At 38.9% G+C, this 19,409-nt stretch overlaps 1 protein-coding gene across 3 annotated transcripts in view; it reads left to right on the top strand.

Moving 5' to 3' along the window:
- The window catches only part of LOC135473730 (transforming growth factor-beta-induced protein ig-h3-like), a 50,056-nt gene extending 32,238 nt beyond the window's left edge, over positions 1-17,818 (top strand). For all 3 annotated transcript variants that reach the window (XM_064753600.1, XM_064753601.1, XM_064753599.1), the window contains 11 exons: positions 718-782; positions 2,297-2,462; positions 3,748-3,904; positions 4,691-4,768; positions 7,590-7,821; positions 9,223-9,432; positions 10,073-10,213; positions 12,524-12,696; positions 13,512-13,648; positions 14,501-14,654; positions 15,098-17,818. In XM_064753600.1, coding sequence (XP_064609670.1) covers positions 718-782; positions 2,297-2,462; positions 3,748-3,904; positions 4,691-4,768; positions 7,590-7,821; positions 9,223-9,432; positions 10,073-10,213; positions 12,524-12,696; positions 13,512-13,648; positions 14,501-14,654; positions 15,098-15,340 — 1,756 coding nt within the window. In that variant the 3' untranslated portion in view covers positions 15,341-17,818. The remainder of the gene's footprint in view (positions 1-717; positions 783-2,296; positions 2,463-3,747; positions 3,905-4,690; positions 4,769-7,589; positions 7,822-9,222; positions 9,433-10,072; positions 10,214-12,523; positions 12,697-13,511; positions 13,649-14,500; positions 14,655-15,097) is intronic.
- The last annotated feature ends 1,591 nt before the right edge of the window (positions 17,819-19,409 follow it).

The following is a 19,409-nucleotide window of genomic DNA, read 5'->3' on the forward strand; positions in this document are numbered from 1 at the left end:
TAAGTATTCCATTGTCAACTTAACTCCACAGTCTACACACATCCATTATAAGTCTTGTGAGCACTATACTTTTATTATTAAGTCTGCATACGTATGCCAAACACCATAGTGTTCTGACTACAAATACTGGGTTTCATCTAAACTTAAGCTTTTTCAGAGAGACATAAGCTGGACATTTGCTTTATTCTGAACAATTTAAACACTTTGTATGGCTGCAGGAGTTTTTTGTCAGTGAAGTTTGATTACGTTGTTATCAGAAAAACTTAAGTGACGGTCTGAAAAATATCATTCTCAAGCTCTTTTGAAGGTGCATTTTTATTTGCTAAACTTACAGTTCTCGAAATTCTGCAGATATCAGACAAAAGTTTTCTTATCTTAAATATTCATGCATGTTTTATTCATGACAATTTACTATAGAAACACAAAAAGATTCTGTGTTTAAATCTCCCAGTGTCTCAAGGCTGCAGATGCACATGTACATGTGCAGATTTGCCAGGTACATGACAAGGTGCACTGCTGTCTGGTAGGTTCTGCAATGATTCCTTCTCAAATAATCCAATATTAAATACATCTGAGAGTGCAAAATTCCCTAGTACCCCATAAAACTCTTTCATCATTAAAAAGCAAAAACTCAGATGGCTAAAACAGTAGAATTTGTAATTTGTACTTTGTTGCTGTAATATTTGCAGTAATTCACAGTAAGCTGTTTTTTCACAGGTTCGTTCGATATTACTGCTGTTCTGGTTTCACTAAAATAGAAGGAGAGCCAGGGTGCTCAGGGGGTAAGGTTATCAGTTATAGATTTCTTAAATCAGAACCAACAAGATTAAAACTTGAATCATTTCAAATACATGCACATCTGTACATGTAAAAAGAGTGATTCAGAACTTATTAGGCATGAGCATGATGAAACATCAGTGAAGTTATCATGAGCACCACAATCTTTAACACAAAATCCCTCAAAAATCAACATGAAATTTTGAGCTGAGGTAATTGGGAAATGCTTTGTTCTTTTTCTGAAAAGATTTGCTACCAATCACTGGGTTAAAGTTTCCCATCCGGATCAGCCGCCCATCCCTTGACCAATGAGGCTATGCAGTCAGAATGGAGCTTCAGGTGGCCTAATGGTTAGAGCATCCTCCTCAGAGTCTAAAGACCTGGGTTCAAACCTGGGTTGGGTTACACCAAAGATTTTAAAAATGGTGCTCAGCACTGAGAGGTTAGAGCAAGATCACTGGTTGGCACAGTATTGGCACATAATGGTGACTAGGTGGGGTGTCATGTCTGGTGTTGTCAGCATGATACTTTAGTGGCAGCAGCACTTTGCTAGCATGGACTCGTCCGGCCACAAAGAGACAAAGTATATGTACACACACATAATCATTCCTTGTCGTCGTATGACTGAAAAATTATTAAGTACAATGTAAAACCCCAAGCATACATACATACGTACATTCCGGTTAGGAGGTTTGTCAGGTACCTGATGAAAGGCTTTGGATTCTCCCGAGCTATCTCAATAGCTTTCTCTACCTAAACCAGATTGCTATTACATATAAAGTAAATTATATTTTAGTTTGAGCTTAAACCCAATCAAAAATTGCCAAAATTTTTTATATTTTTTGCTTTAGTGCATGAAAAGAATCCAGGAAGAAAGACATGGGCAAAAATAAGATGGATCTTCGTAAACACAAAACCCAGATGAACATGGTTGACTCAAGTTTGTTATGGGTTTAACATTTCTATCATCGTTATTTCATTCTAATCACAGCAATTAAATGATGATGGGAAGCTAATTCTGTGCAGCCAGTTTTGTAGCCAGTGGGTGTTTTTACTCGGAGCACCCACAAGTTTCCTCCACCCATAAATCTGGCCTCAGAGGTATTAGTAAAAACTTCTTGAGTATATCTTTTAAATACATCAGGATCATATTTACAAAAACATTAAAGGTGGTGATCCCTAACTTTAATGGGGACATTTTGACTGTGTATAAAGAAATTTCAGAAATGCAACTCAAAACAATGTTTTCTAAGAGCTTTTAAATATGAATGAAAAGAATTTGTATGGAAACTTAACTTTATATAGAAAAAAACAAAAATGTTATGCTTTAAAATAATAATAATAATATGTTTGTTTAACTTACTTATTGGTTTTAATACAGCGTGTTTAGTTTGGGCAGCAACAGTTTGGGAACCCAAATGTTTTTTCAGATTTGAAATGACTCTAGTTATGGCCTGTCTACAGCAATCAGTACCCGTAAATAAATAAATAAGATGTGCTGTGTTATCTCCCCTTGCAGTGAAGCCACTAGAGGACATTGTGTACACGGCGCGTAACATGTTGCTGGATGAGTTTGTGAAGATGTCGGAGGCGGCAGACCTGACGGATCAGCTGAGTAACGAGGGGGCATATACAGTGTTTATACCTGAGAATGAGGCCTTCCAAAAGCTGACTGACAAAGAGAGGTTGGTTGTGAATGGGGCTTAGGAAGTGTGGAGTTGTGGTCTGGTGGAGGCAGAACTTCATGGAACTTCATATAGGTGTACCTGCTGGAGCTGGAGCTGGATGGAGATAGTTTGTTGCAGGTTTGGCCTGGAGGTGGAACTTGATGGGTGTGGAGCTTGATGAAGATAGGGTTTGTTGCAGGTTTGGCCTGGAGGTGGTGGTTATTGGAGATGGAACTTGATAGCGGTGTGTCTTGGTGGTTATGCTTAATGCAGATATGGTTTGTTGGAGGCATGGCCTAGTGGTGGTGCTTAATGGAAGTAGGATTTGTTGGACGTGTGGCCTGGTGCAGGTGGAGCTTGATGGACGTGGAGATAGGATTTGTTACAGGTGTGACCTGGTGGAGGTTTAGCTTGATGGATGTGCAGCTTGATGGGGATCATTTCGTGGAGGTGTGGCCTGGTGGTTGTGGCTAATGGAGGTAAGATATGTTGGAGGTGTGGCCTGATTGGTGTGCAGCTTGATGGGGATCATTTCATGGAGGTGTGGCGGTGGTTAATGGACGTGATGAAGAGGATTTCTTGGAGGTGTAGCCTGGCCTTGTTGGTCTTGGTGGGACTGTTGGTCTTGTTGGGACTGTTGGTCTTGTTGGGACTGTTGGGTCTTGTTGGGACTGTTGGTCTTGTTGGGAATGTTGGTCTTCTTGGGATTGTTGGTCTTGTTGGGACTGTTGGTCTTGTTGGGACTGTTGGGTCTCGTTGGGACTACCTTGATGGCAGTGGACCAGGATGGGGTGGGGTCTGGTTATTAGGGCAGTGTGAACGGAGAAGAACGGATGTGTGATTTTTGATAAGTGTTAGGTTTGATGGATATAGTTGATGCATGGTTAATTTATTATATTTAAGTATTTCACTTATATAACAGCCAACATTATGGTGAAAGGAAACCAGGCAGAGGCCAGACAAAACCCACGACCATCTGAAGGTTAGTGGCAGACCTTCCCACGTATGGTCTGAGAGAAAGCTAGCATGAGCTGGACTTTAACTCACAGCGACCACATTGGTGAGAGGCTCCTGGGTCATTACGCTGAGCTAGTGAGCTAACCAACTGAGCCATGGACGCCCCCTGCATAGTTAATAATAAAGGGGCTTAGGGAGAGGATTTCTTTTGGCAGGGGATGAGGGATGGAGGTAAATGAGTGACATAAGCTGATACAGACAAAGATTTATGAGGTATTGTTTTATTATTGTCCCCTCAATAGGTCATTCCTTGCATGTAAAGGCTGTATTTGTGTGTCTATCACAGGAAGAACCTTGTGCCCCCACGGAGCAGTGGCAAACCTTCCTTACTCAGCTATCACATGGTTCAGGGTAGGCACAGCTTCAAGGACTTCAAACGCAACCAGCATCATGTCACTCTGTACAAAGATAAGAAGCTGATGATCAACAAATATTCCAATGGAGTGAGTAGATTTGGTCATCTGCTTGCTGTTCTTATTAGATTCAAAGGACGTTTCTTTGAATTCAGTTAAAAATTTTAGAGAAACTATGCGAGAGATTTGTGGCAAAAAATCCATATTCGCAGATGGAATCAAATTTTCTGCACTTACCAAGCATAGCCTTTTAGTAAATATCAGGGTTCCTACAAAGCTGTCGGAATGCTGCGTCAAGTGCATTTAGCATGGTGACGTATCTCTTTACTGTGCGTTGTCATGGAAATTACGCCAGGTGCAGTTTGCGACTGCTTCATAAAACTGGTCTCAGACCCGTACGTGTACCAGTACTGTACGTCGTCATGGAAATTATGCCAGGCGCAGTTTGCAACTGCTTCATAAAACTGACCTCAGACCCATACGTGTACCAGCACTGTACATCGTCATGGAAATTACGCCAGGCGCAGTTTGTGCCTGCTTCGTAAAACTGACCTCAGACCCATACATATACCAGTACTGTTAATAGTGTTAAAATGGTCGTATTGTAATGAAAAGGTGATAATACAACCCACGGTAAGATGTGCACAGACCAAGCTGTTATTTTGTGAAAAGGCAATCATCTGGGGTATTCTAAAATAATAGCAAAAGTTCATTGCTGTTTATGCTGATAGATTGTTTGCCTAAAATCTCAGGTCTTTAAGGGTTAATAAAATTGTTTTTGATACAGTGATCTTTATTTTTTCTTTGTAAATATAACATCAGCATTAATGTAAGCATTGTTTCAGTGAAATAAACCTTTTTACTTTGGTCTTGCAGATAACAACTGTCAACTGTGCTCGAATAGTGAGACCAAATGAAGAGGCCACAAATGGTATTGTACATGTCATTGACAGGGTAAGTGTATCTAAGGAAACAACGCCGAAAATATTGTCCCTAGCAAAACTGTAGGTATATCTTTGTGGAAATAAAGGGTAATATTAGTGCTGTAATAATAATAATAATAATAATAATCCTTGGTTTCAAGCCAAGCACTGCAGTCCACCAATAATATATTATGAGTATAATCATAAACCTAAAGTGTATAATAATATTACAATAATAATATCTTTATTTATCGAAGGTAAATCAGTCAATTTACAACGAAAGTGTTCCTTCCCAAGGCCTTCACAGATAAAACAAATATATAGGAAACATGTATTTCAGAGTCCAGTCAAAAAATACATTAGTATATATAAAACAAGATAAAGCACCATGTAGTTTGAAAAGTGAAGCTTAATACATTCATACATGCAAAAAGCAACAACACAACCAATAGAGCTGTCCTCGCAACCGTCCCAACCAGCAGGAGAAGCAAGGTAGTGGGAGATGGACCCCTTCCTGCTCCCCCCACCCCCAACCCCACTGGCTGGAACTCCCTGCACACTTGTACATAGAAACAGACCAAGTGAGTGGGAGATCGCCCCTTTCCCATCCCACCCGGAAAAGGAGCACCCTCTCCAGCTGAAGCCCCTACTTCAAATGTGCTTCGCAAGGGCTTCAGAAGCACTTCCAACAGGCTTAGTTCCTTCCGAAGCCCCGGCGATTATAAAGCACTTTCTATGCACTTCATTTAAAGCACCTGAGAGCAGTTAGGTGCTTCACAAACTTAGACAATTTTTTCTCGCCCATATAGCCTAGTACGAGGGGCTTCAGGGGCACTTCCCAAACTTAGGCAATTTTGCTACTTCCATTCAGCTTATAGGAGCTTATAGGCGCTTCTGAAACTTAGACAATTATTCACTCACCAGAGGGGGCTTCAAAGGCGCTTCACAAACTTTTACTGCTGAGCAGCCTAGTTTTAGGGGCATCACAGGCGCTCTACAAACTTTTTTGGTTTAGTGTAGCCTTGATCCCTAGAATAGAGCTAAAATTCAATTAACTATTTCCATGACAAAATCATTCAAACAAATATAATAAAAACAGCACACACATATATATATATATATATATATATATATATATATATATATATATATATATATATATATAACATATAACATATATAACATTTTACTGTATCACTTGTCCATGAAATGTGAATAAACCTGATAATTTTAAAATAAAGATGTTGGGGCCCACTGCATGGACATAGCAGTGCGGACATGAAATCTATAGAGTACTGACAGGGTTCAACTTCTCTGCAAACAAGCAGTCACTCTACATTAGTGTGAAACTTGTCATGCACCTTTCATGGGACTTCTGCCATATTTAAGGGAATCTGAACAAAAAGGTTTGAGAGCTTGAACACATGGTACCTCAGAGGTGCTTCATGTGCATTTCACAGGGGCTTCACATGTGCCCCAGAGAGGCTTCCAGGGAGCTCCAGAGGGGCTTCCTGTGCACTGTATAATAGTAGCTTGATGGCGCTCCTAAGGCGCTTCATGAAGCACCCTAGATAGGGCGTGGATAGGGAGGTTTGTTTGGAGGGAAAAGCTGTTTAATATAGTTTGGACAGAGATTAGGTAATGCTTATAGATGATACAAAGAATTTTGTTATTTACCCCTTTTATTAAAATGCGTCCATTTTAGTCTTGATAGTACAGTTTTTCCCGATGTGTTTATGCTTTCTTGTAGAACTAAACAAGCAGCTCTTTTCTGTAACTTGACTATCCTTTCTCTATTTTTTGACTGAACAATTTCCCCATACTGAACATTATTAATCAAAGTGAGGAAGAATATAAGATTTATGGATAATATTACTAGAGTGACATGTTAAAAATAGCTCTCTTCCTTCGTAGAATCTCCAACAACTGAGAAACCTTTTTACACCCATTTTTGAATTGTGTGTTCCAGGAAAGATGTTCATCAATATAAATACCAAGCAGTTTAGCATTACTGACACGTATGAGTTTATTTCCACTGAGCATAAAAGAGAATGGAACATGTTTGATTAACTGCAGCCATTAAACCCAGTCACTCACTCATTCACTCACTCTTTTTGGTTTAGGTAGCAAAACTTTAATTTGATTGAGTTTAGGTATCATATGGCACATATTTGGGTGTGCATGATGAATTCCTTTAGTAGTAGGAGAACAAAGAGGAGACATTCCCGTTGGACTTAAGGGGAACATTGTGCTGACATAGGCTTTGTGGGAGGAAAATGTCTGATCAGAGGTACCTAAGCCCTCCTCAATAAATTACAGAAGGTTAAGATAATGGAAAAAAATCACATTCATGTAACATGATAAATTTGATTGAGTTTAGGTATCATGTGGCACATATTTGGGTGTGCAAGATGAATTCCTTTAGTAGGTAGAATTGAATGAAAAAATTGAGGTAGATATAAGGAAGTACCAGAAATTGGAGAACAAATAGGAGACATTCCGCTGGAGTTGAGGGGAACATTGTTCTGACATAGGCTTTGTGTGAGGAAAATGTCTGATCAGAGGTACCAAAACTCTCCTCAATAAATTACAGAAGGTTAAGATAATGGAAAAAAATCACATTCATGTAACATGATAAGTATAAATATGACAGACATGAGGGGAGTGATATATCAGTATGATATGAGGTAACTACTGCTGCATTATTAAGGTGTATATCAAACATATGTTCATGCCATCTGAAGACTGATTTCAGACTTTACTTATGTAAATTTCATACCATATGATTTCATTCAAGCAAACAGCTTTCATTTGTCATTTCACATATGTAAAGTTAATGGTAAATTTGGCAGGTGATCAAACCATTGGATGAGAAAGGCACGTTACTGGACGTGATTAATGATGATAAACAGGATAGGTTCAGCCAGCTGTCCACGGCACTCATCCTTACTGGCCTGGACCAGATGTTACGGGATGAAGATGAAGCTTACACGTTCTTCGCTCCGTCAAACAAGGCCTTCAGCAGGCTGCCGTCAGACTACTTTCAGAGACTGGTCAATGAGCCAGGGCACCATGGTCTGAAAGGTCAGAGACAGGGCCATCTTTATGTTGTTGTTATATATGATGAAGTATTATGTCCTAAGTGTATACAAACATCTCTTAATTTACATGTTTTGTTTAAATAAGACTTTAGATGGTCAAACAGGACAGTTTTTGAAGTTTGAGTTTCATTTAAGAAAGATGCCAACATTATGGAATCTGATTCCTTATATGCCATGAAATTTTCAATTTTCATGAAAAAAAGAGGGCAATTGTTCATCAAATAGAGTCAAGTACCCAGATGTAATTAGGGGTCCATGCTAGTATCCTAGCAAGACACCTCTTGAAGTTGTTTGAATTATTATTATTATTACCATTAATATTATTATTATTAATATTATTCATAGTCAACATAAAATTGCAAATATCTGGAAAACTGGTAGAGGTAGAACAATAAACTTTGGAGTCTTAATGAGGAACATATGAGGCAACGTTTTGATGACATTTACAAAATGACAAAATATGACATTTTGTGCTGGTTTACTGCTCATATGATTTAGCGGCCATTTTGAAATATACAGATAAGCTAAAAAAATTTTCTCCAAAACAGCCAAACCTATTGACATAAACTTTTCCTTAATAGTTTTTAGGTGGATCGACCTACCCATAGTGTAAAAAACTTTTAGTTTGGCAAGCAAATACGGTTAAAACTGACCAATGAACTTTGCTCAAAAGTGGGTCAGTTTTTAAAACTGCTTAAAATCATTACATAAACACACTACCTGGTGCCCCTTGATGTCATGATTACAAATCTGCAAGAATTACTTTTGTGCTTTATATTGATTTCATGTTATGACCAAAAAAACAACAAAAATTTGACAAAACCGCTCTGTAAATAACATGGGAGCTTGGTGCTAGACTGCATGTAATCAATGACTGCAGTTTATCATGGGAAGGAGCATCAGCTTTGCAACAGTGTATTCTTTCTGTCTTTTGGTCTGGGGCACCAACTTTGCAACAAGGTGTTCTTTCTGTCTTTTGTCCTCAACTATCAGCAGAAGATCAAAGCTGCCTATTTTCTATGCTAGTCTTCAGTACATGGCCAATTGTAAATGATGCCTGTCAGTCCAGGGTTCAAATCCAGTACCTTTTCTTTTCATTTTGTTTTCATGTTTTTCCAGTTATCATGAACTTGATAAACATCAGGCTACCAGAAGTGGTAAAAGTCTATTAGTATGGACCCTGACAATGCTCTTGGATAACAGCTTTAATTCTTCTTGGAAGTGATGATATTTTATGGCATGGTAATTTCATTTTGTAGAAATGCGGATTCAAAGCAAGCAAAAAAAGACAGGACAGCAAAAATTTGGCCACCGAAGAGATAGAGCAACTTACAGACCTAATTTTATTATACACATACAACTATATGTTGCCTCTGTTTTTTAGCCTTGCTGAAGAACCACATGGTTAAGCGTCCGCTATGCGCAGACTCCATCTACTCTGCTTGTGGCCTGCGGAGTCTAAACGGCCAGATCATTAAAGCCAACTGTAACGGAAACGGACTGACCATACAGGGGAAGAAAATCCAGGAGAGGGACATCCTGGCCACTAATGGCGTGGTGCACGTCGTTGATGACATCTTCATTCCAGATGCTGGTACATGACTGATAGATTTCCTCATAAATGCCTAACAAACATGGAGCTTGAGTTTTATTTATTTATTTATTTATTTTATTTTATTTTATTTGATTGCTGTCTTATGCTCAAGAATATCTCACTTATATAATGGCTCCAGCATTATACTGAGACGAAGCCCAGGGGAAACCAAGGAGGCCTGGAGTTCTATGTTGTGAAGGGTAGTTCATCAGTGCTAACTGGGAACCTTGGGAAACTGAAATATTTTTATTAGCACAGTTTTTGCATTAATTACGATTTTTATTAATTAAGAGATGCTGGCTTCTGTCAGCAACCTGCGGATGGTTGTGGGTACAATACCCTTATCATCTGGGTAAACCAAGAGGAGATAATCAGTGAACACAAGTTACTCCCCCTGAATATACAAGTTAATTTTACATTCTCCTTATCAGTTACACGTATAACCTCATCTGCCATGAAGTAGTGTGTGTTGTATGCTACTACATCACTAAACAGAAGGTTTCTCAGTCAAACTAACATCAAAATCACCATCATGTTCCCCATTAGAGCATGGAGTCAGTTGATCAGTGTATTTGTTCCGCCCTGAATCAGTGGCAGCTTGCAGGAATTGTTACCTTTTCTATCTGTCTTTTTTCTTCAGCAAAAGACCTCACAATGAAGGCTCAAGATCTTAAACTCAACAAGTTCATGAACTTCACCAAGGACATTGGGTTCCTGGAAAAACTGAAGTCTACGGACGAGGAGTTCACGCTGTTTGCTCCCACCGATGAAGCCTTTGAAGGTGAGGAAGTTAGGTGTAAATACTGGTACATCTAGTTCTGGTTAGGTTTAAATACTGGTACATCTGCCAAAGCTAACAGTTCAATGATATTATACATTTATCTATTTATTTATGTACTTGATTGGTGTTTTACGCCGTACTCAAGAATGCTTCACTTATACGACGGCGGCCAGCATTATAGTCAGGGAAAACCCATGACCATGTGCAGGTTAGTCGCAGACCTTCCATATATGGCCAGAGAGAAAACCAGGAGGGAGGCTTGTGGGTCTTGGCTGGCGTGTTAACCCCCACAGCCATGGAGGACCCCCTAATATGATAAAAGAGGTTGGCCAGAATAAAAATGATATTACTAAATAAAATTATTCAAAATGCTTTATACACAGGACTTCAATATTTGTTACACAGTATTTAGTGGATGTAAGATACCATGCATGAAATTTCACTATCACAGATGAAATAGAGTTAAAACTTTTTTGTGCACACAGTAATGTTATTTTTAGCACGTAAAAATATATAATTGAACACCGGGTGCCAGCTTGCAGTCACTTTAGATTATATTATTGTATTTATTTTAAGCCTGGGGTCTAATTCATGTAGTTTCTTTTTTGTTGTATTTTAGTGGTGACATGCTTTTCCTCTTAATACATTAGGCCTTGTTTTACATGTATGGTTTGCCACGGGAGATATTGTAGGCACAAGACTTTCTTATTGGTTGTTTCATGCAGCTCCCGACATCTTTTTTATGGCTGTTATTCTTATGCTTTTCCCAGCATCATCCCCCCCCCCAACAGTACTGAAGGGATAGCTTTTCGTGCCCTTTCTGCATTACATCAGCTTCATTCCTAACAGTTTTGTCCTAGTCCCATCAGAAATTGTTCTCATCCTATGTCTCGTCTTGTGGTCCGTCCACGTGGATTCATCCCCATCGTTTTTTACTGCTACACATCTGTCTTGTCGTCAGTCTGCTGCTCCTCGGCATGCGGCAGAATCCTGTCCATTACCACGCTCTGCAAAATGGAAGACTCTCCAGTTGCTGTAGCTGACTGGAAATATTGGCGAAACCAAGCGTATCGGACTCTGACCCGTCTCTCCCTGGAGATGTCCAGTCAGCCCGCCAAATGGAGACCTGCAACAGCAAATGGAAGCCATCATGCACCTAACAACATCAGGAGTTAGAGGCTCATTCGAACATTGTGCGAAAGCGGCGGTTGCCATGCAGAGGGAACATGGACGGGATAGAATGTACCACCCTTTCACCTGTGCTCTGGCATGCTGCAAGACCTTGTCCTGCCCCAAAATGGCGCTGACAGACAATTTTGTGACTGTGAGAGCTCTGTCTGAATGCCCCATTAGTCAATGAAGTAGAGGTATGCCTCCAGGCTTATCCCCTGCTTGGAAATAATTTTGAAAAAACTTCAACAGACGAGTTTGGAGTACCTCTACCACCTAGAGCATCTCAGTTCTCTTATGCGTCATTTGGAGGCCCTCTCTTGGCATTCTGTGTTGGCATTAACTTCTGGAAATTGAGCTTGGTCACCGCTGCTGGGATGACAATCTCGGACCTGGAGTTTGGGACCCTGGTCGTTATAAAGGTGACCACTGTCTTCATGGAAGCACCATGGAGAGCTGTCGATCTTCCTCTGGGTTGTGCAAAAACCTGGAGCCAGCTCGTCAGTTTCTCCAGTCAGCATCGTTGCTTCCTGTGTTTTGTCTGATAAGTCACAGCGGATCATCCGGTATGTGCCTATAGATGTTTACTATCAGTGACTACCTACACCGTATGAACGTTATTTCAGGTTGCCACAGAACATCCATTCATCATTGGGATTCCAGTCCTCATAGTATCCAGTTGCTGTTGGGTGTCCAGTCCCATTATACTCGTTCCGGAGTGCCCAGCCTGTGTTGAATGTCCAGTCCTTTTGCGGCCAACGGTTGTCAGTTTCACTGACCCCTCCTCCTCAAACATCCTTGAGTTTGCCATCCCCCATAGAATGCCAGAAATGATCAGGGAACAAGAAAGAAAGATGCAACCCCAAGAAATCATGAACACAAAACAACATGCTTGTCTTACTAACTAAGTCTCCCATTTATCAGTAAAAAAAACAGGGTGGTCTCAACATCAAGGAATTGTCTGTTGTTGGCAGTGAACATTGAATGGCATTTTCATTTTTGATCACATCGTGTATGGTCATTTTGCATTAATTGGAATACAACTCCAATCCTAATGGGTCATCATACAACAGAAACTTTGTTAAATATGACATTAAACCCTGGGGCATTCAGTCATCAATTCCTTTTGGCATTTTGCAGCTGTGCCTCGTTCCTACCTGGAGGCCATCCGGTCCCAACCCACTGCCCTGGAGAATGTTGTCAAGTATCACATTGCTAAGGGCAAGATGACCACAGACTCCTTCATCAGCCAGCAATCTGTGAAGACGGAGAGTTCTATATCAGCTGACATCAAGGTCACTGTCTACAGAAAGGTGGGTTATTTAACATTAACACTGCATGACTAGGTGTTTGTTCATGTAATCCTTGTCTTAGAAGGGAAATCCTCAGTAGTCTCCTGCTGCAACTGATTTCAGAGTCTGCGCCAATTAATATTAGAATGGTTGACTGTTCATGTGGCCTTACTGGAAGTTTGTAGGCGATATCTTGTCTTCCACTAATTTACTATAATACACTGATACATGTCTGGTGTGGAAAACTTATTCAAAGTTGACATCTACTAGCTTGCTATAGATTTCTTGAACTGATGGTTCAACTTTTAATCCCAGTCAAATAAATAAATTGATAAATATTAATCATTCCCTGTGTGTTATAATAGTTGCCTGTCCTATAAGGTAATTATGAGGTTCAATACATTTGTTAGCTGAAAAGAACAAATTCTATTGCAAAAATATTTATTAAACCTGTGTTACATCCTCATTTATGACATTATTAAACAAAGACTATAAATATCAAAAGGTGGTCCAAAATACCCACCATACAAAAATTTTTTTCAAGTGCCTTTTTCTCTTTAAGGCAAAATCAGAAAAAAATATTGAAGACCGCATTTAGGAATAACGTTTGCACTTTTTCATCTAAACTTTGTCATTTTTATGTTTTCTCCACCTTTAAACCTATGAAATTTTAAGGCCTGATTTCCTCGCAATATAATGATGGAATGCTGATATAAGTGAAATATTCTTAAGTATGTCATAAAACACCAATCAGATTCAATTTTAAGGTTGGAAATACAGTTTTCTCACTGTCACATGAAATGATTCGTGTATGTGACACGCTGTATGTTGTTCAGGGACTGGCTGTGAATGATGCCACTGTCACCAATCCTGACAACACCTGTGCGAACGGTGTGATCCATGTGGTGGACAAGGTCATGCTGCCCCCGGAGTCAGATCTGCTGGATATGATCCGCAGTGATCCGGATCTCAGGTAACCAGGAACGCCACTCATTCCTGCACCTGATGTTTCTCAGGTCTCTTTGTAATGTGAGTGAAGTTGTTGATAGTGCTTGTGTGGCTGTTTGTTCAGTTGAAGATCACATCTTCCATCAAAAACATCTTCTATAAAACCTATATCAGAATGAATGAACGAAAAATTTTTGAGAACGTTGCAAAACAACAATTAATTAAATGAATTGTGTAAGGTATTCGTGGGAAGATCTCCTGTGTCATGATCTGTATATCAGCTAGACGGCAGCCAATTAGGTCATCTGTTTCACTTGTCTTAGCTGCAGCTATATGTCTGGATCAGCAGTGATCATATATTTGGCAAGAGTGAGATAATATTTTTGGAGAGGCAACGTTTGTTGAAGACCACGTGTCTACCACCTGGGGGGCGTGTAAAATTTGTCTGTTACTCACATGTACCATAGATCGACAGTTTATCCAGGGCACTCCTGTTTCATCCAATCGTAGCACAGATTGTCATCGCATAAGTGAAAAATTCTTTTTACTTGGCATTAAACATCAATGAAAATAAAAACCAATCAAGTTATCATTAAGAATAAAACATGCATCAAATGATATCTGTGTATCCCCCGTTATGGGGTATCTTTTTGAGAAAAACTTCATCTGGTATGGAATCTGAAACTATTGCCTTCATCATCAGTTGTATTTGAATTTGTATACATAATTTTATAGGCAGTACACGTTTGATGAAACTTTCCTTTGTGATAATAAATATTTGCAACATTTTTTCCATGATGAAAAAATGAGTTAAGTGAAAATCACGAATTACTCTTGAGTATACTCTAGTACATTTGTTCTGCCATTCTTTCTGTAGCTCCTTCTACTCAACCATAGAGACAGCTGGGCTGGCCAGTTTGTTTGCAGACAGTGATCAGCTCACTGTGGTGGCTCCAACCAATGAGGCGTTTGATGCTATGGACCGTAGTGATTTAGAGAAAATGTTACTGGATCCAGACACACTGGAAAAGGTGAGAGAAAAGGGTTTTGGGAAAGTTCAGGTTTGGCTGAACTACGAAAACTTTGGAACAGTTGATGGATCAGCAGTACTGTCTCAGAATACCAACACTTTGAAAGAGTTACAGGATCGACTGAACCTTATTTGGATACAAAAACTTTAGAAAGATAAAGGGGTTGGCTGAATTGTTTCTCGATAAAAACATTTTAGAACAGTTAAGGGATTGAATGAACTGTTTTTGAATAAAAAAAATTGACACATACCAATACATTAAAAAAAGTTAGAAGTTGTGCTGATACCTAGATACAAGCTTGTTTATTATTGTGGGGATTTTGTTGAAAGAGTACGAGATTAGCAAAGTTGATTGACCATTGAGTTTCAAACCATAATGGTCCACACTCTTACAAATCTAGCCAGTTAAGGTACTGATTGCAATTGATTCTCCCTGTAACACAGGTGATTCGAAACCACGTTGTGGATCGCCTGGTGGCCAGCTGTGGGTTCCTCAACGACGCCGTCTATAACATCCGCTCTAACCATGGGGAGCTGCTCCACTTCAAGCGAAGCAATGGGGACATCAGTGTGACAACAGACACCATCAAATCACCAGCGTTCATCTTCAAAGTGGATGAAATGGCCACCAACGGGATTTTGTACAAAGTGGATACAGTTTTACCTTGCATGTGCGGTGAAGAATGAGATGTGCGAATGTTTTGTCATCTGACAAAGATAGGAGATTTATTGTTGACTGTAGTGTTCAAATAACTTAAACCATGACTGTTGTCTGCAGTGATTCTTCCTCAAATGTTTTAATAATAATGTTATTCCCCTCCGTCATCTCTGCCTTCAGAAATCACACATTGTATAATGGGTCATGGACTGTGACTCAAGCTGTTTCTGACAGGAAGGGTTCCCTGTGTATTCAGACCAGTTTATTGTGCTGAGCAGCTGGATATTTTGGGGGATATTTAGTGCTGTTGTTGTTAATTTATATCACTAATTACGCATACGCATTTGGGTGCTCTCTATCACATAAACTACAGACTGAGGCACAATAAAGGCAATTGCTAATGAACAAAATGTTGATTTGTCGCACAATTTGATCATGGCAGTGCAGCATTAGTTGGTTCCCGCTAGCATGATTACAAAATTCTACTGAAGGCATTCTCCACTGCCAGCATTACTTAGTGGACAATGTTTTGGCCATATTACCTCTTTCAGCCTCCAGTTACCTCTTTCTGACATACATTTAGACAAGATAACTTTAGTATACATATTTGATGGATTAGGATTAGAGTTCAGATAGTTTATTCATTGAGTGACATTCTATTTGTGAAACACTTACAGACATATACTAAGGATGGCTTGATCAGCATTGAGTGATATCATTTCAGAGATACACTGATTCTATTTTATCAAATCCTTGGCATTGAATGAGATGGCCATTGAGCATTAACGTATATTACATCAAAAGCTTGTAGGCATAGAAATTGGATGATTTCCTCAGCATTGAGAGATTCTGTTTAACCAAAGATAGAATAGTTTTTGTTTTTGAATCCATTTGGTCAGTAGACCTAAAGTTTGGATAATAAACTTCGTAAGCATTGAGTGGTTCCATTTAACCAAAGATATAATGCCTTGGTCAGCAATGAATCCATTTAACCAAAGATGTAATGCCTTGGACAGCGATGAATCCATTTGGTCAGTGCTGAATCTATTTGGTCAGGCAGCAGGGTTAGAGATTGGATGATTTCATAAACGCTGAGTGACTCCATTTACCCAAAGATCTAATGCCTTGGTCAGCGATGAATCCATTTAACCAAAGATATAATGCCTTGGTCAGCGAAGAATCCATTTGGTCAAACAACAGGGCTAGAGATTGGATAATTTCATAATTATTGAGTGATTTCCATTTTACCAAAGATATAATGCCTTGGTCAGCGATGAATCCATTTGGTCAGCAATGAATCCATTTAACCAAAGATATAATGCCTTGGTCAGCAATGAATCCATTTGGTCAGACAGCAGGGCTAGAGATAATTTCATAAACATTGAGTGATTTCCATTTCATCAAACCCACGTAGGCTGTAATAGAATAGTGGATCAGCATTGCACTAGATAGACTGCCTTCAGATCAACTTTGAGTGATGGAATGTGCTGTATATAAAAAGTTGGTTTGGCCATTGGGTAATACTATTTGATCACAGCCCATTTAAGTATAGACACTTGATTGATTTGACATTTTGCTGAGAGATTTCTTTGAAACGTTTCAAAAATAGGCAGTATTTGTCTGTAGACTCTCACCTTTAATGTGGTAAAAATTAGCTCATAGGCATTGTGGTTTTTTTTCTACAAACCAGCCCTGCTATTGACTTTATACCAACATTTAAAACATAATTCTGGCTGGAAGTTTGTAAACAAAATTTAGAAATCTGGGAAATACAAAAGGGGCACGCCAGAAACATGACTTATCGGTATTTTCTTGGTTAGCAATAAATTTGGTCAGTGAGAGAGGACTGTGTTTTATGATGGTTTAATAAGGTTTGAAATCTCCAGGATGAATTCAGGAAGTGCAAACTTCACCATGTAATTTTATAGAGAATGCATATCCTAGCTTGTGATGGTGTTAAAATTGTTACCTTCAGGTGAAAGAAACCTTAAATAAGCTGTGACAGAGGGGATAGGTAGGCCTACACTACATTCTAATATCAGTACGGTACTCTTATACAGGACATGTGTCACTATCTTTACTGTCTAGTTTCCATGATTCTCCACTGGGGCCAGTTGCTCAACATTGTATTCCAGTTAAAGCCAGACTTAAATCTTAATACTAGTCTCATTCTAATACAAAGTAAATGACCCTTTAGTCTGGACTAAAGTTAATACAGCTAGGGTTTAAGGCCTAATACATTTTTGAACAACTGGGTCCAGGAGGTGTTTTTTTTTTTTTTTAATATCTTGTACACTTTTAACATATGGCTGAAGACTGCATTTAGTTGTACTAGTTATTGTATGTTATAATGTACAACAACAACAACCCATTATCATGGCTTCCTGGTATATTAAAAATTGTACACCATATCTCGACCTAGGGTACTTATTGTATACCTGTGATAGACTCTGTTTATACTATGTGCTAATTTGTATAAAATTGCTTCACACTATTTCTGTAGTTTATGTACTGTTTTTTTTATTTTTTATTTTTAGAATACTATGTGATATGTTATTTTGACTCCTTGACTACAGCAGTAAAGTTATACCACTTTCATACATGTGAATCAATCAAGTTTTGTACCCCGCACATTTCCCAGGACACAGAAAGCCGACCACTGCCATACACGTGAAATATTCTTGAGTACCACTATCATGTTAAATAACAAGCAAATCTAATTCAAGCTTGTGAAATTAACACATCATATCTACATGTAATCCACATGTACAGATCAGTGCAAAATTACATGGAAAACTACAACACCTAGGCACACAAAACTAACACTGCCTGGCTAACAGTTATGACTGTCTGTGTTAAAGTCTGAAATTACATATACTGGTAGGAGTTCAATCTAATGTTTAATAATCTTGGTATGTCCTTGCTGGTCGTGATCAGCATAAGACAGTAGGTCTATCAGTATATATAATTATGTATACAGTACACTTATTAAAAGCCCTCTCCAGCTGTAAGTGGGAAAGTCAGCAATCTGCAGATGGTCGTGGGTTTCCCCCGGGCTTTGCCCAGCTTCCTCCCACCATAATGCTGGCTCCTGTCGTATAAGTGAAATACTCTTGTGTACAGCATAAAAACACCAATCAAATAAATCAAATAAATAAATATTAAAAGCCCAGTGTTGTAAAACTGAGATGAAGTGGTGCATCCTGTCTGATGGTGTCTTTGGCATTTGATTTCAGTGAGGTAGCACTACATGTAAATTGACCTTAATGCTTCAATGAGAAACTGTTGTGACATGACCTAAATTATGCCAAAAGTGATCCCTAATAAACAAAGAAATTAGTGCAGAAAAATGTATAAAAATATCAGGTTAATTTCATTTCTGCATGTTAAGGTGAGAGGAAACAGGCAGAATTGAACTCACATCGACTGCATTGGTGAGAGGCCACCTAGTCATGGTTATGTGCTAGCACGCTAACCAATTGGCCATGGAGGTCCCTGTAATTCCCATGGTTGTATACTCTACACGAGCATTTCCAGGTGTAGAAATGTCTCATGTCACTTAGCAAGACCAATTTATAATTCGGCATAAATGACTTTTTAGCTGAAATCAGATTTACTGTCTTAATCAGTGACAATGTAGCTAAAATACTGTCGACGTTTATATAATCTTGGATTTATACAGATATCAGTGAATTTACATTACACGTAGGCATACATTTATATCAGAGGTTTACGTTTCATTGACCTTGGAGGAATCTGTGAAGAGCATATGGAATTACCTTAGAGGAAACTTTTTTTTTTTAATTTATTTCTCCTGAACAACTACCTACTGTACTTTATTTCTGAAAGATGCACTTGTAATCAAGAAGAGAATATGGATCAACTTTAGAGGAAACTCCTCCCTCTTGAAGTTCACCTTATTAAGGTGGACAGTGCATTTGTAAGAGGATTTGGAACTCACCTGTCTTCCATTCAAGAAAAACTTTGTATTGCAAAAAGATGATATGGAACAATCTTGGAAGAAGCTTGTAGAGAGAGAATGTGGGCATACTTTGGAGGAACCTCTTATTTTCTGAACAAGCCTGTACATGTACTTTT

The sequence above is a fragment of the Liolophura sinensis genome, chromosome 8 (assembly GCF_032854445.1).
Source record: "Liolophura sinensis isolate JHLJ2023 chromosome 8, CUHK_Ljap_v2, whole genome shotgun sequence".
Taxonomy (NCBI): domain Eukaryota; kingdom Metazoa; phylum Mollusca; class Polyplacophora; order Chitonida; family Chitonidae; genus Liolophura; species Liolophura sinensis.